The 27,377-nt window shown below is 40.0% G+C and overlaps 1 protein-coding gene across 1 annotated transcript; it reads right to left on the bottom strand.

Moving 5' to 3' along the window:
• Positions 1–23,425: 23,425 nt before the first annotated feature.
• On the bottom strand, positions 23,426–27,191 carry LOC134472270 (speckle-type POZ protein-like). The gene is made up of 2 exons (XM_063233544.1): positions 27,144–27,191; positions 23,426–23,851 (listed from the first exon to the last, which is right to left on the bottom strand). The coding sequence occupies exons 1-2, from the start codon at positions 27,189–27,191 to the stop codon at positions 23,426–23,428; spliced, it is 474 nt and encodes a 157-aa protein (XP_063089614.1).
• Positions 27,192–27,377: the final 186 nt, after the last annotated feature.

Below are 27,377 nucleotides of genomic sequence, written 5' to 3'. Positions count from 1 at the left end.
TTGAATTAAAAACCAAAAGAATGAAAGGACAGAGGGAATGAGGGATGGAAGGAAGCAAGGAACGAAAGAAGGAAGCAAGAAAGGAAGGAAGAAAGGAAGGAAGGAAGGAAGAAAACAAGGAAGGAAGGAAGGAAGGAAGGTAGACAGTAAGAAGGGCTACCACTTCAGGGATAGATATCACTGGCTTTCTTCCAAAGCTTCTCTTTTTTCTGTTTTACATACTCAGAGTGTGATCCAGTTTTCCTCCAGCCTCACAAGTGTTACATACCCTCATGTACTTGGGGACCTTATTGGAAGGAGCACAACAGTCCTCATCCCTAACAGATTTTTTTTTCTCTTTTTCATTTTTATTGTTACCAGGGATAGAACTCAGGACTACAGCTTGCCAGGAAATTGCTTATGCTACTGAGAGAAATCCCCAGCCCATCCCTAACAGATTTTAATACTCTATTTTTATTTGAATGTCTGCAAACTTGTCTATTACACATGGGCAGGTAGAATTCTTTTAATCAGTGCTAACTGGAGAAATAATTGCCTCAATTATTGGTAGGTTAAATTCCTCTTCTGTACCAGGAAAGCTTTCTGTCATGATGTCTACAAAGTGCTTTTAATGTCATTTGTTGTCTCTCCTCGTCACTAAGTGCCAGCCTGTACTCAGTATGTGAAGTCCTTTCCTCAAACTGGCCTAAAGTGCTCTGAATTTTTAAAATGGATTTTTTTCTCTTGCATATCGGCTTGAATCTATTTAATGGGTTCATTTATTTCTTAGGTTGTGCTTCAACAGTTCTTGTAAGCTCGCCTTTTCTTTTGGGCTGTGTCTGAACTAACATCACTAAGAAGGTTGTGTATTTTGGTAATCTCTGTAGTTAGTTGTGGTTACTTGAGAGATTACTTCTGTTTTAATATATTCCACAGCCTCATTCAATTGCCTTGTTGCCACATTGAAGTAACCTACTATTGGGTTTATTGGGTTTTCAAATTTTGCAACCTCATTTCCCCCCAGGTTTGCTTTATTGGCCTGGGTGCCAGAGGATTAGTCTGATTTGTGTGTTCTCATGTCTTTTCTGTTTCAGTTGAATTCTTGGAGTGATACTTGCTAGTTTCCTAACAGTATGAACTGAATTCGGGAAGATAAAACAGAATGCAAACAATCATAAACAATATATGGATTCATGATATGTCCAATCTGTCCTCAAGGGTTAAGATTCAAAATATATTTCAGAGGAAGAAGAGTAATGGCCAAAGGGAAAGAGATTACAATACAACGGAGATGGTAGATGGATCCCACCTACTGGGGGAAACTAATGCAGAAGACTAAATGAGATTTGAAAGAGAAAAATTGAAATCCAAACAAAAGCATACCCACAGGGAAGTTAGGAATCACAGTCACCCGCAGAAATTAAGAACAAAATAAAGGAGAAATTAAAAGCAGATGAATAAAACAAGAAAATACCAAACCAAAAAGAAAAATGAATGAAAAAAAAATCGTTCTCTTCCAGGATTCTCTCTGGATTCATTATTAGATGCCCTATGGATACAGTGTTCTGAGGTCCGCCATTCTTTCCCTTCAAACCAGGCACTGCCTTATGATGGAGTAGTAGACAGCATTAGCCAGCCTGCCTCAAGAGGAGGCTCATTTGAATAAGCTCATTCCAATCAATTTCCATGTGTCTGCACCCAACTAGGGTCTTCTAAAGGAAGCCAGCAGCTGTTCTGGTTAAGGTTCATCTGGCTTCACTTCAACATTGCTCCCGCCAAACATTCCCTCCCGCTGAATGACAAAATCCTTCTCCATTCTGTGCCAGACAGTAAAGACCTCGATGTCTGCCGCTTACCTACACTGCTGAGCCTCTCAGCATTGTCCACTGGCCTCACTAGCTATCACTGTTACCAGGAACAAGAGTCCCCAGGTCCAAACATCTCCCCTCACTAGTGTTGATGATTTCCTGATTCTGCAATAACTAGCATAACCAAAATAGGTTCAATACCCCTATCAGTGCAATACCCAACAATCATCATTGCTGTGCTCTCTTAGTTAATTTTAGGTTCTGAATTTTATACAAAATATGTGCACTAGTTGTAATTCAGTTGTGTAGATGTTGATACTTCTACATTAAGAAGATACTTTCTTGTACAAAATGACAAGAAAAATAGAAATCATGGGTAATTTGTAATAAATTTTCTTCTCTATAGCTACTTTTACAAATATGAGCATAACACTCACTATTAGAGATACACACACACACACACACACGCACACAAACACACACACAAAATGTAGTAAAGCTAATGAAATGCAAGCTCTTGAATTTCCTTTTAAATAGGGTAAAATTTTTCCAAAATTAACCCTTCTTAGAATATTGTATAAGTTTCTTCCTTGGATACACTGTGGAATTCCATTTGCATGGAAAATGTCATCAGCCTTGTAGGAACATTTTGTACATTTTTTCATGAATTCTCTTTGTGTAGCAATGCCTTTTAAACCAGGCTAATGAAAGGTGGGAAAATGCTGCTTTTGTTTCTAATCCAGCCCTAGAGCTATGTTAGAACTGAAGGGGCAAAAATTTTTCCACATTCTTGTGTACAGATACAAGAGTATTGCCTGGCATATACCTTGTGATACATAGTAAGTTGCGGTTTATTGAGATTACAAGATGACAGTAGGATGAATTACAAGTGCAAAATGGAAAGTAAAGAGGAATAGAAACTTTAAAGATTCAGGGTTACAGTACCTAAGAATTTAGACCGAGATGTCTTCCACAGAGGTGTGATAAGGCTAATCCATGTGCCTGCTTTCAAGGTCAGGTACATTTGGCTCCTGTTGCTTCCCATTTTGGTTAGAAAACTCTAAATCTGTTCCATGTTTTCCTAGGGTTGTTGATTTTCTGAGTGAGAGATCACTACATGCTAACTATACACATAAATAATCAGTCATATTGTGATTAGACTTGAATGAAGGAAACGAAATGGTTCATGCAAGTTTACTATTTGTCACTAGTCTCCTACCACTTTCATCATCCGGGACTCCTGGATAGATACTTTATTTATTAGTGTGTTGTTTGCACATAAGAGTTGGAAGTGTCACAAGATGCCTTCACTAGTAGCTCGAGAATGTGTGACACACAACTTTGGATGATACAGGTAAATTGGTGCCTCCGGGGACTTTGGCAGGCCTTTCAGTGCTTGCCAAATGCAGTTGGTGATTTCCTTGCTTCAGAATGCCTGTAAAGTTATGGCAAATTCTTGTTCATCTTCTGTCATATATTTTTCTTAGAATTAAGCAGTCAAACAAGTGGTTTCTTCAAAAAAGTCTTCTGCTAGTAATGTTGGATTAGCATTAACCCCCATCGAATCCCAACATCGCAGAGGGATGATTGTTTTCTGGGAACGGGAGCACTTCAGCCTTCAAGAGTTCACAACTGTGACACCAACTGAGGGAATGAACAGGCATTCTCAGTCCTAACTCCTAATGCTTAACAGCTGGCATGTCATTCTCACAAGAGTGTTAATATAGCGCCATATCTCACTGGTTGCCCTTCAGCCACTTAAGCTGCAATTCTTGCCTGGTTCCTCTGTAGAATTGCAAGGAAAACATTCTTTTGGTCAATTTGTACATTCAATATAACTTCTGTTTCTATGAAGCACTTGACAATAAGTCACTGTAACACATATTTGTACTCAGAGAAGCTGAGAAGACCTGTGCTTGCCCTGAAAAATCTTCTGCCCTAATCCACTTTGCTCCATTCATTTCACTATGAGGAAAGTACACTTTGTAAGTTATTTTCAATGTTTTTTGTTGTTCATTTGAGGCAGTGATAGAAACTCATACTTTTTAATTTCCACATTTCATGTAAAAGATAATAATTATTTACATATTTGGAAAGAAAAAAAAATTAACATTTGAATGTTCTCCCTTGTAGGATGAACAGCGATTCCCAAGCAACTGGGATGACTCCTACCTAATCAGCAAGTCAGGTATGGACAGCTGAGGAATCTGTGTTCTGAAAGTTTTCACACAAAAAATTAATAAAAATTTTCCTTTTTTCCTCCTTTAAAGCTTTTCCTGTTTTATTCTCTTTAATGAGGAGGAGAGAATGGACGTGAAATAAAACTTGAGGGTGATAATACCAAAACACATATTCCCACAACATCTAAGAACCATAGTTCTTTTCAAGAAATATGCACACAGAGTGAATTATTTTGTCTCATTTTCAACAATCTCAGCCAGCTTGAGGTGAGAAAGGGACACTTCTAGGAGTAAGGACACAAGAATAGGACATATGTATGCCAAATATCTGCAAAAGTCAGGCAGTAAACTGAGCCAAAGAAGCACTTGCCTGGCAATGACCAGGTTGTGAGTTGTGAGTTCAAGCCATGATAAAGACTGAGAGAGATAGAGATAGATAGACAGATATACAGACAGACAGATAGACATATATATATATATATATATATATATATATATATATATATATAGAGAGAGAGAGAGAGAGAGACAAAACTCTTAGTGATTTTACTGCATAGTTGTTATACAGGTTGTTATCCCATATTGACATTCATGAAGATTTACACAACCAGCACATAAAGGGTTACCAGCTGTAAGCCCTGATTAAACAAATGTTTTGAAATCTGTACCTGTTCAAGACAAGGGGATCCATTTCTTTATATATTTTTAGAAGCTCTGAGCCATTACAGATTCTAGGTGATTCCAGAGTAACACCACTAATGATTTTTACAAAAGCCCAAACTTTGAGATGAAACCCACTACGTTTTCATTTTTAATTTTAATTCTATTCTTCATAATACCATAGAAACATGTATTCTATTCTTATGAATATTAAATGTTCACAGTGAGAAAGCTCTTTTTGAGATTTATAGTGTGAATTTGCCAACAGCCATTTCTCAGTGCAGTTGTAAGTAATACATTTTGCTTCCTCAACATGAATTCCTCTGAAATACATAAAACACTTCTACTTTTAATTCTCTTTCATGCCATTTTCATAAATCTGAGCATTTTCCTCTCTTTTTTCTCCAGGACCATGATTGGACTGCTCGCTCAGAGGCCTAGATTTTGCGGGAATGTGCTGTAGTGCTTGTGCTGCCTGTCTGTGTCACTGGGACAGGACAACATGAGCAAAGACTTGCATTGTGTGATTGTCCTTTGGCTTCAGCAGCCTGAGTTCTGGGTCATTTATTTCTGCCATCTACTATGTTAATTAGTGACATTGTACATCCACTGTATTCATCCCGTGGATGGGCCTGAAATCATCAGCACACTGAAATTTTTCTTAGCTTCTGAATCTAACAGACAGAAAAAGGATGAGGAGCCAAACAACTGTACAAAGTAAGATTCAGGTTTATTTACAGAGAAAAGTGAGGGACAGCAAAAAGCCCGTGTTACAAGTGGGGTGCCCAGGGATGCATGATGGTGCAGAAAGCCAGGAAGGAGTCTTGCATTTACAGAGTGAAGTTCATGGTCCCTGCCTCTAAGGGTAGCCCCACCCCAGGTCTGCCTTCAACATTGACAGGAGTTTTGGTTTCCGTTTGGCATCGACACTGTAAAAACCCACTTTGCTCAATATTATAAAACACAGATTTGAAAATGCATGATACACGACTTCTAAATTCTCAGTATCGCATTTCCTTTTTCTGACCTTAAGACGGTGGTCCCTTCTCTCCCCTAGAGAGGCACAATTTAATATTTCCACATAGAAGAGTGAAGTTTCCACGGATTGCCCTAGCATATTATGGTTCAGGGGCAGCAAATGTGGCCAGGGTTTTGGGAAGATAAATGGAGATAGATGTGGGATCTCAGGAAAGTCTCACACGCTTGCATGGGGGCACCATGAATGCACACTGCATGGAAACCAGAGAGTGATAGGCTTCGGCCACCAAGTGAGGGTGGGACACCACCATGGCCTTCCACTCAGAGGTCTCCAGGATGTCAGAAACATGAAAATTGATGAAATCCAGGGTCCGGGTTTTCAACTGATGTGCACTGTGGAGGTCAGCCAAGATGAGGATTTCCACGGCATTCTCCACAGAGAGGTTGCTGCACAGGTGGTTCTCACACATGAGCTTCAGGCGCTCCAGACCAAACCTGCTTGCAGCCTCCAGCAGTTCAGTTGCCATGATCCCTAGGTTTGGTGCCTTTCCAGTGTACATAAAGTATATCATTTCCTTAAAAACTTCAGGATCCATGTCACTGATTTCAACACGATTCTTTTTGCTTCCTTGCTTTTCATGTTCCAACAACGCCATGAAAACTGGAGAGCGAGCTGCTAAGATGGCTTTGTGAGCCTGGAATTCCTGGCCAGCCACACACAAGCAACAGTCTGAGAGCTGGGATCGCTCCCACAGTCCTCCTAGATCCTCTGCCAAGCAGCCCTCAGGAACCTTAACCAGCTTCCTAATATTCTGGCTGCAATGATTGGTGGGATCTTGTGCTACTTTCACTTCACAGAAGAAGGAAAGCTTGTCATTGGAGAGAAGCCCATTGTTTGGATCCAAAAGAAACTCTCTAAGGATGAAATGTTTGAATCCCCAGTCCTTTCCTCGCACAAATGTATAAGCTTGTGGACTTGAGAGCACCTTGGTTTTCTCTCCTTTGGCATTCAGAATGGAAAAGGTGAATTTTGCATGAGCTACCCTCCTTGGACAGCAGATCATTCCCAGGTATAAGCACACATAATCTTTGCTTTGTTCATCAAGACCATTTGGGTAGAGTCATAAGCACCATTTCACTTAATCATTTCCTTCAGGTGAAAAGATTGAACTTTGAATGCAGTCATCTATTTCCTTTAGGCAAAATCTAATGTTATCAATGGTCCACAAAAAGGACACGTTCACTACTTTGATGTCTGTGGTGTACCTGCTGTCCACTGTGGGCCCCTGTGACATTTCTGCTGGGCCTGCGGTACTGGAAACCATTAACATCAGCAGAGTGAAAGTGCAGCAAGCTTGTCAAGTCACACGAATCAAATTTCTTCTTCACCAGATGGCACAAATTTCACTGCAGTCAGCAGTTCCAAGACAGGCAGGGCAGTATGGCAATCACAAGTAGAGAGCCTAGTTTATAGATTAAAAGAAATACTTATTTAGAAATAAGCTGACTGAGATTTCCTAGTATATAAGTCAATTCTGAAAAGTTTCTTGATCACTCAAAGAAATAGCTCACCAAAATGCACAGACCTTAAAATACGAAGCCTTGTTGAGTCCCGTCTGAGTTCCTTTCAGGAGGCTAATTCATCTGGGCTGGAAGCAAGGATATGAATTCCAAGTTTCAAGCAGGGAACCACCTCATCATGGAAACAGAAAGGATTCTTCCTTCTTGGTGTCCCTTTTATAACTCTTAGGACAGGATCCACCCTATGGTGGTTCTTCCCACCCTATTCTAATCCAATTGCCCTAGGTGTGTCTCACTCAAAATGTGAGAGTCAGTCAATTTTCATCCTACCTGTCTTTTCTATATGTTTATGAAAACAGTCTGTTTGACTAGCCCAGAATTTCTTTTGTCTCATTCATATGGGGGAGTTCTCTGGTCTATTGTCTTCCTGCCATTTCCAGAAGATGAGAGGCTAGGGTGGAGGATAGTAACTCCAGCATGCCACTGTTCTCAGTAGGCCCTCTGTGTTTATTCCTTTCTGGTGGTAAGGAGCAAAGCAGGACAGATCGGTCAATAAGGCACCTTTTCCCTTGGGATCACATGTGGGTGAAAGCCAGTTGCAGGGAAGTAATGTGAAGGGAGCAGATTCAAGGCTCCATGAGAAATAGGTGTGCTGGGAGTGAAGAGGTGGTTCTTCTGGGTAATCTGATACAGTGTCGGGAGCAAGGGACATGGATTTGGGACAGGCACAAACAGTGAATATTGGCAGAATGTCTCTAAACCTAAAGTCTAGTGTGGGACAACTGTAAATGCTACTTCCTCAGAGCTTTTAGATCTCCTACTAACCTAGTTCACTCCTTGGACCCAATGTTTGGAAACAGTAATATTACTGAGTTCCACTGGCATTTCCTGGGACATGGGTCATGCTGGGAGTGCCAGGAGTCCAGGCAAACCCTCTCCCCACCATGAGCAGCTGTGAGTCTGCCAGCCTGCAGGCTGAGAAACAAACATCACATCTTCTCCCCCTATCCCATTAGCATGTCGGAGCCAGTAATCTGGACGTCCCTTGAGAGGTTGACCCTAGGCAATGTAGTAAGGAGGGGATTTCCTTCTATCATCTCTTTGAAGCCCAATACTTTTATCCATGTTTTGGTTTGTTCTATAAAATATGGTCTTTTTTTTAAAGCTGGTTGTGTTTAACTGAGTTTCCACATACATGAAAGTATGCATAGGCATTTTGAAGCAAACAACCGATTCTAGCACAGCCATTAGTGACTTCCTTTTTGTCTGATTTTAAAGACCTAAAACTCCTTTCTCAGACTGTTTGGATTAATTTTATACTAGGTTTCTCAGTATGAATTCTGTGTTTCAAGACATGGACAACTATTTGGAAGAAAAAAATAGACAACATGATAGATAGGGAAGATTTCAGATTATCTAGTTTTGAAATTTATATCTCTTACATTGCGTTATTATGTCCAATTTTGCTCTGTTTTGTTGTGTTTAATTTTATCTCCTTTCACACAAAATAACAATGCTGATTTGCAGGGTGTGGGCGAACACATCATTAATCCCAGCACTCTCAAAGCTGAGGCAGGAATATCATTGCAGTTTCAAGGACATGTGGGATTAAATACTAACTTGAATTAAAAACCAAAAGAATGAAAGGACAGAGGGAATGAGGGATGGAAGGAAGCAAGGAACGAAAGAAGGAAGCAAGAAAGGAAGGAAGAAAGGAAGGAAGGAAGGAAGAAAACAAGGAATGAAGGAAGGAAGGAAGGTAGACAGTAAGAAGGGCTACCACTTCAGGGATAGATATCACTGGCTTTCTTCCAAAGCTTCTCTTTTTTCTGTTTTACATACTCAGAGTGTGATCCAGTTTTCCTCCAGCCTCACAAGTGTTACATACCCTCATGTACTTGGGGACCTTATTGGAAGGAGCACAACAGTCGTCATCCCTAACAGATATTTTTTTTTCTCTTTTTCATTTTTATTGTTACCAGGGATAGAACTCAGGACTACAGCTTGCCAGGAAATTGCTTATGCTACTGAGAGAAATCCCCAGCCCATCCCTAACAGATTTTGATACTCTATTTTTATTTGAATGTCTGCAAACTTGTCTATTACACATGGGCAGGTAGAATTCTTTTAATCAGTGCTAACTGGAGAAATAATTGCCTCAATTATTGGTAGGTTAAATTCCTCTTCTGTACCAGGAAAGCTTTCTGTCATGATGTCTACAAAGTGCTTTTAATGTCATTTGTTGTCTCTCCTCGTCACTAAGTGCCAGCCTGTACTCAGTATGTGAAGTCCTTTCCTCAAACTGGCCTAAAGTGCTCTGAATTTTTAAAATGGATTTTTTTCTCTTGCATATCGGCTTGAATCTATTTAATGGGTTCATTTATTTCTTAGGTTGTGCTTCAACAGTTCTTGTAAGCTCGCCTTTTTTTTTGGGCTGTGTCTGAACTAACATCACTAAGAAGGTTGTGTATTTTGGTAATCTCTGTAGTTAGTTGTGGTTACTTGAGAGATTACTTCTGTTTTAATATATTCCACAGCCTCATTCAATTGCCTTGTTGCCACATTGAAGTAACCTACTATTGGGTTTATTGGGTTTTCAAATTTTGCAACCTCATTTCCCCCCAGGTTTGCTTTATTGGCCTGGGTGCCAGAGGATTAGTCTGATTTGTGTGTTCTCATGTCTTTTCTGTTTCAGTTGAATTCTTGGAGTGATACTTGCTAGTTTCCTAACAGTATGAACTGAATTCGGGAAGATAAAACAGAATGCAAACAATCATAAACAATATATGAATTCATGATATGTCCAATCTGTCCTCAAGGGTTAAGATTCAAAATATATTTCAGAGGAAGAAGAGTAATGGCCAAAGGGAAAGAGATTACAATACAACGGAGATGGTAGATGGATCCCACCTACTGGGGGAAACTAATGCAGAAGACTAAATGAGATTTGAAAGAGAAAAATTGAAATCCAAACAAAAGCATACCCACAGGGAAGTTAGGAATCACAGTCACCCGCAGAAATTAAGAACAAAATAAAGGAGAAATTAAAAGCAGATGAATAAAACAAGAAAATACCAAACCAAAAAGAAAAATGAATGAAAAAAAAATCGTTCTCTTCCAGGATTCTCTCTGGATTCATTATTAGATGCCCTATGGATACAGTGTTCTGAGTTCCGCCATTCTTTCCCTTCAAACCAGGCACTGCCTTATGATGGAGTAGTAGACAGCATTAGCCAGCCTGCCTCAAGAGGAGGCTCATTTGAATAAGCTCATTCCAATCAATTTCCATGTGTCTGCACCCAACTAGGGTCTTCTAAAGGAAGCCAGCAGCTGTTCTGGTTAAGGTTCATCTGGCTTCACTTCAACATTGCTCCCGCCAAACATTCCCTCCCGCTGAATGACAAAATCCTTCTCCATTCTGTGCCAGACAGTAAAGACCTCGATGTCTGCCGCTTACCTACACTGCTGAGCCTCTCAGCATTGTCCACTGGCCTCACTAGCTATCACTGTTACCAGGAACAAGAGTCCCCAGGTCCAAACATCTCCCCTCACTAGTGTTGATGATTTCCTGATTCTGCAATAACTAGCATAACCAAAATAGGTTCAATACCCCTATCAGTGCAATACCCAACAATCATCATTGCTGTGCTCTCTTAGTTAATTTTAGGTTCTGAATTTTATACAAAATATGTGCACTAGTTGTAATTCAGTTGTGTAGATTTTGATACTTCTACATTAAGAAGATACTTTCTTGTACAAAATGACAAGAAAAATAGAAATCATGGGTAATTTGTAATAAATTTTCTTCTCTATAGCTACTTTTACAAATATGAGCATAACACTCACTATTAGAGATACACACACACACACACACACGCACACAAACACACACACAAAATGTAGTAAAGCTAATGAAATGCAAGCTCTTGAATTTCCTTTTAAATAGGGTAAAATTTTTCCAAAATTAACCCTTCTTAGAATATTGTATAAGTTTCTTCCTTGGATACACTGTGGAATTCCATTTGCATGGAAAATGTCATCAGCCTTGTAGGAACATTTTGTACATTTTTTCATGAATTCTCTTTGTGTAGCAATGCCTTTTAAACCAGGCTAATGAAAGGTGGGAAAATGCTGCTTTTGTTTCTAATCCAGCCCTAGAGCTATGTTAGAACTGAAGGGGCAAAAATTTTTCCACATTCTTGTGTACAGATACAAGAGTATTGCCTGGCATATACCTTGTGATACATAGTAAGTTGCGGTTTATTGAGATTACAAGATGACAGTAGGATGAATTACAAGTGCAAAATGGAAAGTAAAGAGGAATAGAAACTTTAAAGATTCAGGGTTACAGTACCTAAGAATTTAGACCGAGATGTCTTCCACAGAGGTGTGATAAGGCTAATCCATGTGCCTGCTTTCAAGGTCAGGTACATTTGGCTCCTGTTGCTTCCCATTTTGGTTAGAAAACTCTAAATCTGTTCCATGTTTTCCTAGGGTTGTTGATTTTCTGAGTGAGAGATCACTACATGCTAACTATACACATAAATAATCAGTCATATTGTGATTAGAGTTGAATGAAGGAAACGAAATGGTTCATGCAATTTTACTATTTGTCACTAGTCTCCTACCACTTTCATCATCCGGGACTCCTGGATAGATACTTTATTTATTAGTGTGTTGTTTGCACATAAGAGTTGGAAGTGTCACAAGATGCCTTCACTAGTAGCTGGAGAATGTGTGACACACAACTTTGGATGATACAGGTAAATTGGTGCCTCAGGGGACTTTGGCAGGCCTTTCAGTGCTTGCCAAATGCAGTCGGTGATTTCCTTGCTTCAGAATGCCTGTAAAGTTATGGCAAATTCTTGTTCATCTTCTGTCATATATTTTTCTTAGAATTAAGCAGTCAAACAAGTGGTTTCTTCAAAAAAGTCTTCTGCTAGTAATGCTGGATTAGCATTAACCCCCATCGAATCCCAACATCGCAGAGGGATGATTGTTTTCTGGAAACGGGAGCACTTCAGCCTTCAAGAGTTCACAACTGTGACACCAACTGAGGGAATGAACAGGCATTCTCAGTCCTAACTCCTAATGCTTAACAGCTGGCATGTCATTCTCACAAGAGTGTTAATATAGCGCCATATCTCACTGGTTGCCCTTCAGCCACTTAAGCTGCAATTCTTGCCTGGTTCCTCTGTAGAATTGCAAGGAAAACATTCTTTTGGTCAATTTGTACATTCAATATAACTTCTGTTTCTATGAAGCACTTGACAATAAGTCACTGTAACACATATTTGTACTCAGAGAAGCTGAGAAGACCTGTGCTTGCCCTGAAAAATCTTCTGCCCTAATCCACTTTGCTCCATTCATTTCACTATGAGGAAATTACACTTTGTAAGTTATTTTCAATGTTTTTTGTTGTTCATTTGATGCAGTGATAGAAACTCATACTTTTTAATTTCCACATTTCATGTAAAAGATAATAATTATTTACATATTTGGAAAGAAAAAAATTAACATTTGAATGTTCTCCCTTGTAGGATGAACAGCGATTCCCAAGCAACTGGGATGACTCCTACCTAATCAGCAAGTCAGGTATGGACAGCTGAGGAATCTGTGTTCTGAAAGTTTTCACACAAAAAATTAATAAATTTGTCCTTTTTTCCTCGTTTAAAGCTTTTCCTGTTTTATTCTCTTGAATGAGGAGGAGAGAATGGACGTGAAATAAAACTTGAGGGTGATAATACCAAAACACATATTCCCACAACATCTAATAACCATAGTTCTTTTCAAGAAATATGCACACAAAGTGAATTATTTTGTCTCATTTTCAACAATCTCAGTCGGCTTGAGGTGAGAAAGGGACACTTCTAGGAGTAAGGACACAAGAATAGGACATATGTATGCCAAATATCTGCAAAAGTCAGGCAGTAAACTGAGCCAAAGAAGCACTTGCCTGGCAATAACCAGGTTGTGAGTTGTGAGTTCAAGCCATGATAAAGACTGAGAGAGATAGAGATAGATAGACAGACATACAGACAGACAGATAGACATATATATATATATATATATATATATATATATTTATATATATATATATTTATATATATATATATATATATATATATAGAGAGAGAGAGAGAGAGAGAGAGAGAGAGAGAGGGAGAGAGAGAGAGAGAAAGAGAGAGAGACAAAACTCTTAGTGATTTTACTGCATAGTTGTTATACAGGTTGTTATCCCATATTGACATTCATGAAGATTTACACAACCAGCACATAAAGGGTTACCAGCTGTAAGCCCTGATTAAACAAATGTTTTGAAATCTGTACCTGTTCAAGACAAGGGGATCCATTTCTTTATATATTTTTAGAAGCTCTGAGCCATTACAAATTCTAGGTGATTCCAGAGTAACACCACTAATGATTTTTACAAAAGCCCAAACTTTGAGATGAAACCCACTACGTTTTCATTTTTAATTTTAATTCTATTCTTCATAATACCATAGAAACATGTATTCTATTCTTATGAATATTAAATGTTCACAGTGAGAAAGCTCTTTTTGAGATTTATAGTGTGAATTTGCCAACAGCCATTTCTTAGTGCAGTTGTAAGTAATAAATTTTGCTTCCTCAACATGAATTCCTCTGAAATACATAAAACACTTCTACTTTTAATTCTCTTTCATGCCATTTTCGTAAATCTGAGCATTTTCCTCTCTTTTTTCTCCAGGACCATGATTGGACTGCTCGCTCAGAGGCCTAGATTTTGCGGGAATGTGCTGTAGTGCTTGTGCTGCCTGTCTGTGTCACTGGGACAGGACAACATGAGCAAAGACTTGCATTGTGTGATTGTCCTTTGGCTTCAGCAGCCTGAGTTCTGGGTCATTTATTTCTGCCATCTACTATGTTAATTAGTGACATTGTACATCCACTGTGTTCATCCCATGGATGGGCCTGAAATCATCAGCACACTGAAATTTTTCTTGGCTTCTGAATCTAACATACAGAAAAAGGATGAGGAGCCAAACAACCGTACAAAGTAAGATTCAGGTTTATTTACAGAGAAAAGTGAGGGACAGCAAAAAGCCCGTGTTACAAGTGGGGTGCCCAGGGATGCATGATGGTGCAGAAAGCCAGGAAGGAGTCTTGCATTTACAGAGTGAAGTTCATGGTCCCTGTCTCTAAGGGTAGCCCCACCCCAGGTCTGCCTTCAACATTGACAGGAGTTTTGGTTTCCGTTTGGCATCGACATTGTAAAAACCCACTTTGCACAATATTATAAAACACAGATTTGAAAATGCATGATACACGACTTCTAAACTCTCAATATCGCATTTCCTTTTTCTGACCTTAAGACGGTGGTCCCTTCTCTCCCCTAGAGAGGCACAATTTAATATTTCCACATAGAAGAGTGAAGTTTCCACGGGTTGCCCTAGCATATTATTGTTCCGTGGCAGCAAATGTGGCCAGTATTTGGGAAGATAAATGGAGATATATGTGGGATCTCAGGACAGTCTCACACGCTTGCATGGGGGCACCATGAATGCACACTGCATGGAAACCAGAGAGTGATAGGCTTCGGCCACCAAGTGAGGGTGGGACACCACCATGGCCTTCCACTCAGAGGTCTCCAGGATGTCAGAAACATGAAAATTGATGAAATCCAGTGTCCGGGTTTTCAACTGATGTGCAATGTGGTGGTCAGCCAAGATGAGGATTTCCACGGCATTCTCCACAGAGAGGTTGCTGCACAGGTGGTTCTCACACATGAGCTTCAGGCGCTCCAGACCAAACCTGCTTGCAGCCTCCAGCAGTTCAGTTGCCATGATCCCTAGGTTTGGTGCCTTTCCAGTGTACATAAAGTATATCATTTCCTTAAAAACTTCAGGATCCATGTCACTGATTTCAACACGATTCTTTTTGCTTCCTTGCTTTTCATGTTCCAACAACGCCATGAAAACTGGAGAGCGAGCTGCTAAGATGGCTTTGTGAGCCTGGAATTCCTGGCCAGCCACACACAAGCAACAGTCTGAGAGCTGGGATCGCTCCCACAGTCCTCCTAGATCCTCTGCCAAGCAGCCCTCAGGAACCTTAACCAGCTTCCTAATATTCTGGCTGGAATGATTGGTGGGATCTTGTGCTACTTTGACTTCACAGAAGAAGGAAAGCTTGTCATTGGAGAGAAGCCCATTGTTTGGATCCAAAAGAAACTCTCTAAGGATGAAATGTTTGAATCCCCAGTCCTTTCCTCGCACAAATGTATAAGCTTGTGGACTTGAGAGCACCTTGGTTTTCTCTCCTTTGGCATTCAGAATGGAAAAGGTGAATTTTGCATGAGCTACCCTCCTTGGACAGCAGATCATTCCCAGGTATAAGCACACATAATCTTTGCTTTGTTCATCAAGACCATTTGGGTAGAGTCGTAAGCACCATTTCACTTGATCATTTCCTTCAGCTGAAAAGATTGAACTTTGAATGCAGTCATCTATTTCCTTTAGGCAAAATCTAATGTTATCAATGGTCCACAAAAAGGACACGTTCACTACTTTGATGTCTGTGGTGTACCTGCTGTCCACTGTGGGCCCCTGTGACATTTCTGCTGGGCCTGCGGTACTGGAAACCATTAACATCAGCAGAGTGAAAGTGCAGCAAGCTTGTCAAGTCACAGGAATCAAATTTCTTCTTCACCAGATGGCACAAATTTCACTGCAGTCAGCAGTTCCAAGACAGGCAGGGCAGTATGGCAATCACAAGTAGAGAGCCTAGTTTATAGATTAAAAGAAATACTTATTTAGAAATAAGCTGACTGAGATTTCCTAGTATATAAGTCAATTCTGAAAAGTTTCTTGATCACTCAAAGAAATAGCTCACCAAAATGCACAGACCTTAAAATACGAAGCCTTGTTGAGTCCCGTCTGAGTTCCTTTCAGGAGGCTAATTCATCTGGGCTGGAAGCAAGGATATGAATTCCAAGTTTCAAGCAGGGAACCACCTCATCATGGAAACAGAAAGGATTCTTCCTTCTTGGTGTCCCTTTTATAACTCTTAGGACAGGATCCACCCTATGGTGGTTCTTCCCACCCTATTCTAATCCAATTGCCCTAGGTGTGTCTCACTCAAAATGTGAGAGTCAGTCAATTTTCATCCTACCTGTCTTTTCTATATGTTTATGAAAACAGTCTGTTTGACTAGCCCAGAATTTCTTTTGTCTCATTCATATGGGGGAGTTCTCTGGTCTATCGTCTTCCTGCCATTTCCAGAAGATGAGAGGCTAGGGTGGAGGATAGTAACTCCAGCATGCCACTGTTCTCAGTAGGCCCTCTGTGTTTATTCCTTTCTGGTGGTAAGGAGCAAAGCAGGACAGATCGGTCAATAAGGCACCTTTTCCCTTGGGATCACATGTGGGTGAAAGCCAGTTGCAGGGAAGTAATGTGAAGGGAGCAGATTCAAGGCTCCATGAGAAATAGGTGTGCTGGGAGTGAAGAGGTGGTTCTTCTGGGTAATCTGATACAGTGTTGGGAGCAAAGGACATGGATTTGGGACAGGCACAAACAGTGAATATTGGCAGAATGTCTCTAAACCTAAAGTCTAGTGTGGGACAACTGTAAATGCTACTTCCTCAGAGCTTTTAGATCTCCTACTAACCTAGTTCACTCCTTGGACCCAATGTTTGGAAACAGTAATATTACTGAGTTCCACTGGCATTTCCTGGGACATGGGTCATGCTGGGAGTGCCAGGAGTCCAGGCAAACCCTCTCCCCACCATGAGCAGCTGTGAGTCTGCCAGCCTGCAGGCTGAGAAACAAACATCACATCTTCTCCCCCTATCCCATTAGCATGTCGGAGCCAGTAATCTGGACGTCCCTTGAGAGGTTGACCCTAGGCAATGTAGTAAGGAGGAGATTTCCTTCTATCATCTCTTTGAAGCCCAATACTTTTATCCATGTTTTGGTTTGTTCTATAAAATATGGTCTTTTTTTTTAAAGCTGGTTGTGTTTAACTGAGTTTCCACATACATGAAAGTATGCATAGGCATTTTGAAGCAAACAACCGATTCTAGCACAGCCATTAGTGACTTCCTTTTTGTCTGATTTTAAAGACCTAAAACTCCTTTCTCAGACTGTTTGGATTAATTTTATACTAGGTTTCTCAGTATGAATTCTGTGTTTCAAGACATGGACAACTATTTGGAAGAAAAAAATAGACAACATGATAGATAGGGAAGATTTCAGATTATCTAGTTTTGAAATTTATATCTCTTACATTGCGTTATTATGTCCAATTTTGCTCTGTTTTGTTGTGTTTAATTTTATCTCCTTTCACACAAAATAACAATGCTGATTTGCAGGGTGTGGGCGAACACATCATTAATCCCAGCACTCTCAAAGCTGAGGCAGGAATATCATTGCAGTTTCAAGGACATGTGGGATTAAATACTAACTTGAATTAAAAACCAAAAGAATGAAAGGACAGAGGGAATGAGGGATGGAAGGAAGCAAGGAACGAAAGAAGGAAGCAAGAAAGGAAGGAAGAAAGGAAGGAAGGAAGGAAGAAAACAAGGAAGGAAGGAAGGAAGGAAGGAAGGTAGACAGTAAGAAGGGCTACCACTTCAGGGATAGATATCACTGGCTTTCTTCCAAAGCTTCTCTTTTTTCTGTTTTACATACTCAGAGTGTGATCCAGTTTTCCTCCAGCCTCACAAGTGTTACATACCCTCATGTACTTGGGGACCTTATTGGAAGGAGCACAACAGTCCTCATCCCTAACAGATATTTTTTTTTTCTCTTTTTCATTTTTATTGTTACCAGGGATAGAACTCAGGACTACAGCTTGCCAGGAAATTGCTTATGCTACTGAGAGAAATCCCCAGCCCATCCCTAACAGATTTTGATACTCTATTTTTATTTGAATGTCTGCAAACTTGTCTATTACACATGGGCAGGTAGAATTCTTTTAATCAGTGCTAACTGGAGAAATAATTGCCTCAATTATTGGTAGGTTAAATTCCTCTTCTGTACCAGGAAAGCTTTCTGTCATGATGTCTACAAAGTGCTTTTAATGTCATTTGTTGTCTCTCCTCGTCACTAAGTGCCAGCCTGTACTCAGTATGTGAAGTCCTTTCCTCAAACTGGCCTAAAGTGCTCTGAATTTTTAAAATGGATTTTTTTCTCTTGCATATCGGCTTGAATCTATTTAATGGGTTCATTTATTTCTTAGGTTGTGCTTCAACAGTTCTTGTAAGCTCACCTTTTTTTTTGGGCTGTGTCTGAACTAACATCACTAAGAAGGTTGTGTATTTTGGTAATCTCTGTAGTTAGTTGTGGTTACTTGAGAGATTACTTCTGTTTTAATATATTCCACAGCCTCATTCAACTGCCTTGTTGCCACATTGAAGTAACCTACTATTGGGTTTATTGGGTTTTCAAATTTTGCAACCTCATTTCCCCCCAGGTTTGCTTTATTGGCCTGGGTGCCAGAGGATTAGTCTGATTTGTGTGTTCTCATGTCTTTTCTGTTTCAGTTGAATTCTTGGAGTGATACTTGCTAGTTTCCTAACAGTATGAACTGAATTCGGGAAGATAAAACAGAATGCAAACAATCATAAACAATATATGAATTCATGATATGTCCAATCTGTCCTCAAGGGTTAAGATTCAAAATATATTTCAGAGGAAGAAGAGTAATGGCCAAAGGGAAAGAGATTACAATACAACGGAGATGGTAGATGGATCCCACCTACTGGGGGAAACTAATGCAGAAGACTAAATGAGATTTGAAAGAGAAAATTTGAAATCCAAACAAAAGCATACCCACAGGGAAGTTAGGAATCACAGTCACCCGCAGAAATTAAGAACAAAATAAAGGAGAAATTAAAAGCAGATGAATAAAACAAGAAAATACCAAAACAAAAAGAAAAATGAATGAAAAAAAAAATCGTTCTCTTCCAGGATTCTCTCTGGATTCATTATTAGATGCCCTATGGATACAGTGTTCTGAGTTCCGCCATTCTTTCCCTTCAAACCAGGCACTGCCTTATGATGGAGTAGTAGACAGCATTAGCCAGCCTGCCTCAAGAGGAGGCTCATTTGAATAAGCTCATTCCAATCGATTTCCATGTGTCTGCACCCAACTAGGGTCTTCTAAAGGAAGCCAGCAGCTGTTCTGGTTAAGGTTCATCTGGCTTCACTTCAACATGGCTCCCGCCAAACATTCCCTCCCGCTGAATGACAAAATCCTTCTCCATTCTGTGCCAGACAGTAAAGACCTCGATGTCTGCTGCTTACCTACACTGCTGAGCCTCTCAGCATTGTCCACTGGCCTCACTAGCTATCACTGTTACCAGGAACAAGAGTCCCCAGGTCCAAACATCTCCCCTCACTAGTGTTGATGATTTCCTGATTCTGCAATAACTAGCATAACCAAAATAGGTTCAATGCCCCTATCAGTGCAATACCCAACAATCATCATTGCTGTGCTCTCTTAGTTAATTTTAGGTTCTGAATTTTATACAAAATATGTGCACTAGTTGTAATTCAGTTGTGTAGATTTTGATACTTCTACATTAAGAAGATACTTTCTTGTACAAAATGACAAGAAAAATAGAAATCATGGGTAATTTGTAATAAATTTTCTTCTCTATAGCTACTTTTACAAATATGAGCATAACACTCACTATTAGAGATACACACACACACACACACACACACGCACACAAACACACACACAAAATGTAGTAAAGCTAATGAAATGCAAGCTCTTGAATTTCCTTTTAAATAGGGTAAAATTTTTCCAAAATTAACCCTTCTTAGAATATTGTATAAGTTTCTTCCTTGGATACACTGTGGAATTCCATTTGCATGGAAAATGTCATCAGCCTTGTAGGAACATTTTGTACATTTTTTCATGAATTCTCTTTGTGTAGCAATGCCTTTTAAACCAGGCTAATGAAAGGTGGGAAAATGCTGCTTTTGTTTCTAATCCAGCCCTAGAGCTATGTTAGAACTGAAGGGGCAAAAATTTTTCCACATTCTTGTGTACAGATACAAGAGTATTGCCTGGCATATACCTTGTGATACATAGTAAGTTGCGGTTTATTGAGATTACAAGATGACAGTAGGATGAATTACAAGTGCAAAATGGAAAGTAAAGAGGAATAGAAACTTTAAAGATTCAGGGTTACAGTACCTAAGAATTTAGACCGAGATGTCTTCCACAGAGGTGTGATAAGGCTAATCCATGTGCCTGCTTTCAAGGTCAGGTACATTTGGCTCCTGTTGCTTCCCATTTTGGTTAGAAAACTCTAAATCTGTTCCATGTTTTCCTAGGGTTGTTGATTTTCTGAGTGAGAGATCACTACATGCTAACTATACACATAAATAATCAGTCATATTGTGATTAGAGTTGAATGAAGGAAACGAAATGGTTCATGCAATTTTACTATTTGTCACTAGTCTCCTACCACTTTCATCATCCGGGACTCCTGGATAGATACTTTATTTATTAGTGTGTTGTTTGCACATAAGAGTTGGAAGTGTCACAAGATGCCTTCACTAGTAGCTGGAGAATGTGTGACACACAACTTTGGATGATACAGGTAAATTGGTGCCTCCGGGGACTTTGGCAGGCCTTTCAGTGCTTGCCAAATGCAGTTGGTGATTTCCTTGCTTCAGAATGCCTGTAAAGTTATGGCAAATTCTTGTTCATCTTCTGTCATATATTTTTCTTAGAATTAAGCAGTCAAACAAGTGGTTTCTTCAAAAAAGTCTTCTGCTAGTAATGTTGGATTAGCATTAACCCCCATCGAATCCCAACATCGCAGAGGGATGATTGTTTTCTGGAAACGGGAGCACTTCAGCCTTCAAGAGTTCACAACTGTGACACCAACTGAGGGAATGAACAGGCATTCTCAGTCCTAACTCCTAATGCTTAACAGCTGGCATGTCATTCTCACAAGAGTGTTAATATAGCGCCATATCTCACTGGTTGCCCTTCAGCCACTTAAGCTGCATTTCTTGCCTGGTTCCTCTGTAGAATTGCAAGGAAAACATTCTTTTGGTCAATTTGTACATTCAATATAACTTCTGTTTCTATGAAGCACTTGACAATAAGTCACTGTAACACATATTTGTACTCAGAGAAGCTGAGAAGACCTGTGCTTGCCCTGAAAAATCTTCTGCCCTAATCCACTTTGCTCCATTCTATGAGGAAATTACACTTTGTAAGTTATTTTCAATTTTTTTTGTTGTTCATTTGATGCAGTGATAGAAACTCATACTTTTTAATTTCCACATTTCATGTAAAAGATAATAATTATTTACATATTTTGAAAGAAAAAAATTAACATTTGAATGTTCTCCCTTGTAGGATGAACAGCGATTCCCAAGCAACTGGGATGACTCCTACATAATCAGCAAGTCAGGTATGGACAGCTGAGGAATCTGTGTTCTGAAAGTTTTCACACAAAAAATTAATAAAAATTTTCCTTTTTTCCTCCTTTAAAGCTTTTCCTGTTTTATTCTCTTGAATGAGGAGGAGAGAATGGACGTGAAATAAAACTTGAGGGTGATAATACCAAAACACATATTCCCACAACATCTAAGAACCATAGTTCTTTTCAAGAAATATGCACACAAAGTGAATTATTTTGTCTCATTTTCAACAATCTCAGTCGGCTTGAGGTGAGAAAGGGACACTTCTAGGAGTAAGGACACAAGAATAGGACATATGTATGCCAAATATCTGCAAAAGTCAGGCAGTAAACTGAGCCAAAGAAGCACTTGCCTGGCAATAACCAGGTTGTGAGTTGTGAGTTCAAGCCATGATAAAGACTGAGAGAGATAGAGATAGATAGACAGACATACAGACAGACAGACATATATATATATATATATATATATATATATATATATATATGGAGAGAGAGAGAGAGAGAGAGAGAGAGAGAGGGAGAGAGAGAGAGAGAGAGAGAGAGAAAGAGAGAGAGACAAAACTCTTAGTGATTTTACTGCATAGTTGTTATACAGGTTGTTATCCCATATTGACATTCATGAAGATTTACACAACCAGCACATAAAGGGTTACCAGCTGTAAGCCCTGATTAAACAAATGTTTTGAAATCTGTACCTGTTCAAGACAAGGGGATCCATTTCTTTATATATTTTTAGAAGCTCTGAGCCATTACAGATTCTAGGTGATTCCAGAGTAACACCACTAATGATTTTTACAAAAGCCCAAACTTTGAGATGAAACCCACTACGTTTTCATTTTTAATTTTAATTCTATTCTTCATAATACCATAGAAACATGTATTCTATTCTTATGAATATTAAATGTTCACAGTGAGAAAGCTCTTTTTGAGATTTATAGTGTGAATTTGCCAACAGCCATTTCTCAGTGCAGTTGTAAGTAATAAATTTTGCTTCCTCAACATGAATTCCTCTGAAATACATAAAACACTTCTACTTTTAATTCTCTTTCATGCCATTTTCGTAAATCTGAGCATTTTCCTCTCTTTTTTCTCCAGGACCATGATTGGACTGCTCGCTCAGAGGCCTAGATTTTGCGGGAATGTGCTGTAGTGCTTGTGCTGCCTGTCTGTGTCACTGGGACAGGACAACATGAGCAAAGACTTGCATTGTGTGATTGTCCTTTGGCTTCAGCAGCCTGAGTTCTGGGTCATTTATTTCTGCCATCTACTATGTTAATTAGTGACATTGTACATCCACTGTGTTCATCCCGTGGATGGGCCTGAAATCATCAGCACACTGAAATTTTTCTTAGCTTCTGAATCTAACATACAGAAAAAGGATGAGGAGCCAAACAACTGTACAAAGTAAGATTCAGGTTTATTTACAGAGAAAAGTGAGGGACAGCAAAAAGCCCGTGTTACAAGTGGGGTGCCCAGGGATGCATGATGGGGCAGAAAGCCAGGAAGGAGTCTTGCATTTACAGAGTGAAGTTCATGGTCCCTGCCTCTAAGGGTAGCCCCACCCCAGGTCTGCCTTCAACATTGACAGGAGTTTTGGTTTCCGTTTGGCATCGACACTGTAAAAACCCACTTTGCTCAATATTATAAAACACAGATTTGAAAATGCATGATACACGACTTCTAAATTCTCAGTATCGCATTTCCTTTTTCTGACCTTAAGACGGTGGTCCCTTCTCTCCCCTAGAGAGGCACAATTTAATATTTCCACATAGAAGAGAGAAGTTTCCACGGATTTCCCTAGCATATTATGGTTCAGGGGCAGCAAATGTGGCCAGGGTTTTGGGAAGATAAATGGAGATAGATGTGGGATCTCAGGACAGTCTCACACGCTTGCATGGGGGTACCATGAATGCACACTGCATGGAAACCAGAGAGTGATAGGCTTCGGCCACCAAGTGAGGGTGGGACACCACCATGGCCTTCCACTCAGAGGTCTCCAGGATGTCAGAAACATGAAAATTGATGAAATCCAGGGTCCGGGTTTTCAACTGATGTGCACTGTGGAGGTCAGCCAAGATGAGGATTTCCACAGCATTCTCCACAGAGAGGTTGCTGCACAGGTGATTCTCACACATGAGCTTCAGGCGCTCCAGACCAAACCTGGTTGCAGCCTCCAGCAGTTCAGTTGCCATGATCCCTAGGTTTGGTGCCTTTCCAGTGTACATAAAGTATATCATTTCCTTAAAAACTTCAGGATCCATGTCACTGATTTCAACACGATTCTTTTTGCTTCCTTGCTTTTCATGTTCCAACAACGCCATGAAAACTGGAGAGCGAGCTGCTAAGATGGCTTTGTGAGCCTGGAATTCCTGGCCAGCCACACACAAGCAACAGTCTGAGAGCTGGGATCGCTCCCACAGTCCTCCTAGATCCTCTGCCAAGCAGCCCTCAGGAACCTTAACCAGCTTCCTAATATTCTGGCTGGAATGATTGGTGGGATCTTGTGCTACTTTGACTTCACAGAAGAAGGAAAGCTTGTCATTGGAGAGAAGCCCATTGTTTGGATCCAAAAGAAACTCTCTAAGGATGAAATGTTTGAATCCCCAGTCCTTTCCTCGCACAAATGTATAAGCTTGTGGACTTGAGAGCACCTTGGTTTTCTCTCCTTTGGCATTCAGAATGGAAAAGGTGAATTTTGCATGAGCTACCCTCCTTGGACAGCAGATCATTCCCAGGTATAAGCACACATAATCTTTGCTTTGTTCATCAAGACCATTTGGGTAGAGTCGTAAGCACCATTTCACTTGATCATTTCCTTCAGCTGAAAAGATTGAACTTTGAATGCAGTCATCTATTTCCTTTAGGCAAAATCTAATGTTATCAATGGTCCACAAAAAGGACACGTTCACTACTTTGATGTCTGTGGTGTACCTGCTGTCCACTGTGGGCCCCTGTGACATTTCTGCTGGGCCTGCGGTACTGGAAACCATTAACATCAGCAGAGTGAAAGTGCAGCAAGCTTGTAAAGTCACACAAATCAAATTTCTTCTTCACCAGATGGCACAAATTTCACTGCAGTCAGCAGTTCCAAGACAGGCAGGGCAGTATGGCAATCACAAGTAGAGAGCCTAGTTTATAGATTAAAAGAAATACTTATTTAGAAATAAGCTGACTGAGATTTCCTAGTATATAAGTCAATTCTGAAAAGTTTCTTGATCACTCAAAGAAATAGCTCACCAAAATGCACAGACCTTAAAATACGAAGCCTTGTTGAGTCCCGTCTGAGTTCCTTTCAGGAGGCTAATTCATCTGGGCTGGAAGCAAGGATATGAATTCCAAGTTTCAAGCAGGGAACCACCTCATCATGGAAACAGAAAGGATTCTTCCTTCTTGGTGTCCCTTTTATAACTCTTAGGACAGGATCCACCCTATGGTGGTTCTTCCCACCCTATTCTAATCCAATTGCCCTAGGTGTGTCTCACTCAAAATGTGAGAGTCAGTCAATTTTCATCCTACCTGTCTTTTCTATATGTTTATGAAAACAGTCTGTTTGACTAGCCCAGAATTTCTTTTGTCTCATTCATATGGGGGAGTTCTCTGGTCTATCGTCTTCCTGCCATTTCCAGAAGATGAGAGGCTAGGGTGGAGGATAGTAACTCCAGCATGCCACTGTTCTCAGTAGGCCCTCTGTGTTTATTCCTTTCTGGTGGTAAGGAGCAAAGCAGGACAGATCGGTCAATAAGGCACCTTTTCCCTTGGGATCACATGTGGGTGAAAGCCAGTTGCAGGGAAGTAATGTGAAGGGAGCAGATTCAAGGCTCCATGAGAAATAGGTGTGCTGGGAGTGAAGAGGTGGTTCTTCTGGGTAATCTGATACAGTGTCAGGAGCAAGGGACATGGATTTGGGACAGGCACAAACAGTGAATATTGGCAGAATGTCTCTAAACCTAAAGTCTAGTGTGGGACAACTGTAAATGCTACTTCCTCAGAGCTTTTAGATCTCCTACTAACCTAGTTCACTCCTTGGACCCAATGTTTGGAAACAGTAATATTACTGAGTTCCACTGGCATTTCCTGGGACATGGGTCATGCTGGGAGTGCCAGGAGTCCAGGCAAACCCTCTCCCCACCATGAGCAGCTGTGAGTCTGCCAGCCTGCAGGCTGAGAAACAAACATCACATCTTCTCCCCCTATCCCATTAGCATGTCGGAGCCAGTAATCTGGACGTCCCTTGAGAGGTTGACCCTAGGCAATGTAGTAAGGAGGGGATTTCCTTCTATCATCTCTTTGAAGCCCAATACTTTTATCCATGTTTTGGTTTGTTCTATAAAATATGGTCTTTTTTTTTAAAGCTGGTTGTGTTTAACTGAGTTTCCACATACATGAAAGTATGCATAGGCATTTTGAAGCAAACAACCGATTCTAGCACAGCCATTAGTGACTTCCTTTTTGTCTGATTTTAAAGACCTAAAACTCCTTTCTCAGACTGTTTGGATTAATTTTATACTAGGTTGCTCAGTATGAATTCTGTGTTTCAAGACATGGACAACTATTTGGAAGAAAAAAATAGACAACATGATAGATAGGGAAGATTTCAGATTATCTAGTTTTGAAATTTATATCTCTTACATTGCGTTATTATGTCCAATTTTGCTCTGTTTTGTTGTGTTTAATTTTATCTCCTTTCACAAAAAATAACAATGCTGATTTGCAGGGTGTGGGCGAACACATCATTAATCCCAGCACTCTCAAAGCTGAGGCAGGAATATCATTGCAGTTTCAAGGACATGTGGGATTAAATACTAACTTGAATTAAAAACCAAAAGAATGAAAGGACAGAGGGAATGAGGGATGGAAGGAAGCAAGGAACGAAAGAAGGAAGCAAGAAAGGAAGGAAGAAAGGAAGGAAGGAAGGAAGAAAACAAGGAAGGAAGGAAGGAAGGAAGGTAGACAGTAAGAAGGGCTACCACTTCAGGGATAGATATCACTGGCTTTCTTCCAAAGCTTCTCTTTTTTCTGTTTTACATACTCAGAGTGTGATCCAGTTTTCCTCCAGCCTCACAAGTGTTACATACCCTCATGTACTTGGGGACCTTATTGGAAGGAGCACAACAGTCCTCATCCCTAACAGATTTTTTTTTCTCTTTTTCATTTTTATTGTTACCAGGGATAGAACTCAGGACTACAGCTTGCCAGGAAATTGCTTATGCTACTGAGAGAAATCCCCAGCCCATCCCTAACAGATTTTAATACTCTATTTTTATTTGAATGTCTGCAAACTTGTCTATTACACATGGGCAGGTAGAATTCTTTTAATCAGTGCTAACTGGAGAAATAATTGCCTCAATTATTGGTAGGTTAAATTCCTCTTCTGTACCAGGAAAGCTTTCTGTCATGATGTCTACAAAGTGCTTTTAATGTCATTTGTTGTCTCTCCTCGTCACTAAGTGCCAGCCTGTACTCAGTATGTGAAGTCCTTTCCTCAAACTGGCCTAAAGTGCTCTGAATTTTTAAAATGGATTTTTTTCTCTTGCATATCGGCTTGAATCTATTTAATGGGTTCATTTATTTCTTAGGTTGTGCTTCAACAGTTCTTGTAAGCTCGCCTTTTTTTTTGGGCTGTGTCTGAACTAACATCACTAAGAAGGTTGTGTATTTTGGTAATCTCTGTAGTTAGTTGTGGTTACTTGAGAGATTACTTCTGTTTTAATATATTCCACAGCCTCATTCAATTGCCTTGTTGCCACATTGAAGTAACCTACTATTGGGTTTATTGGGTTTTCAAATTTTGCAACCTCATTTCCCCCCAGGTTTGCTTTATTG

This window comes from Cavia porcellus, unplaced genomic scaffold (assembly GCF_034190915.1).
Source record: "Cavia porcellus strain 051 isolate PalLab524CR breed Dunkin Hartley unplaced genomic scaffold, mCavPor4.1 scaffold_23, whole genome shotgun sequence".
Taxonomy (NCBI): Eukaryota; Metazoa; Chordata; class Mammalia; order Rodentia; family Caviidae; genus Cavia; species Cavia porcellus.
This window is presented reverse-complemented; position numbering and strand designations above follow the sequence as displayed.

Excerpts from the sequence above, each read along its gene's own strand:
- LOC134472270 (XM_063233544.1), bottom strand. The coding sequence starts at position 27,191 with ATGTTAGTTCAGACACAGCCCAAAAAAAAAGGCGAGCTTACAAGAACT. Across the intron at positions 23,852-27,143 it reads AAGGCGAGCTTACAAGAACT|CAAGGAAGCAAAAAGAATCG; the intron begins GTTGAAGCACAA and ends GAACATGAAAAG.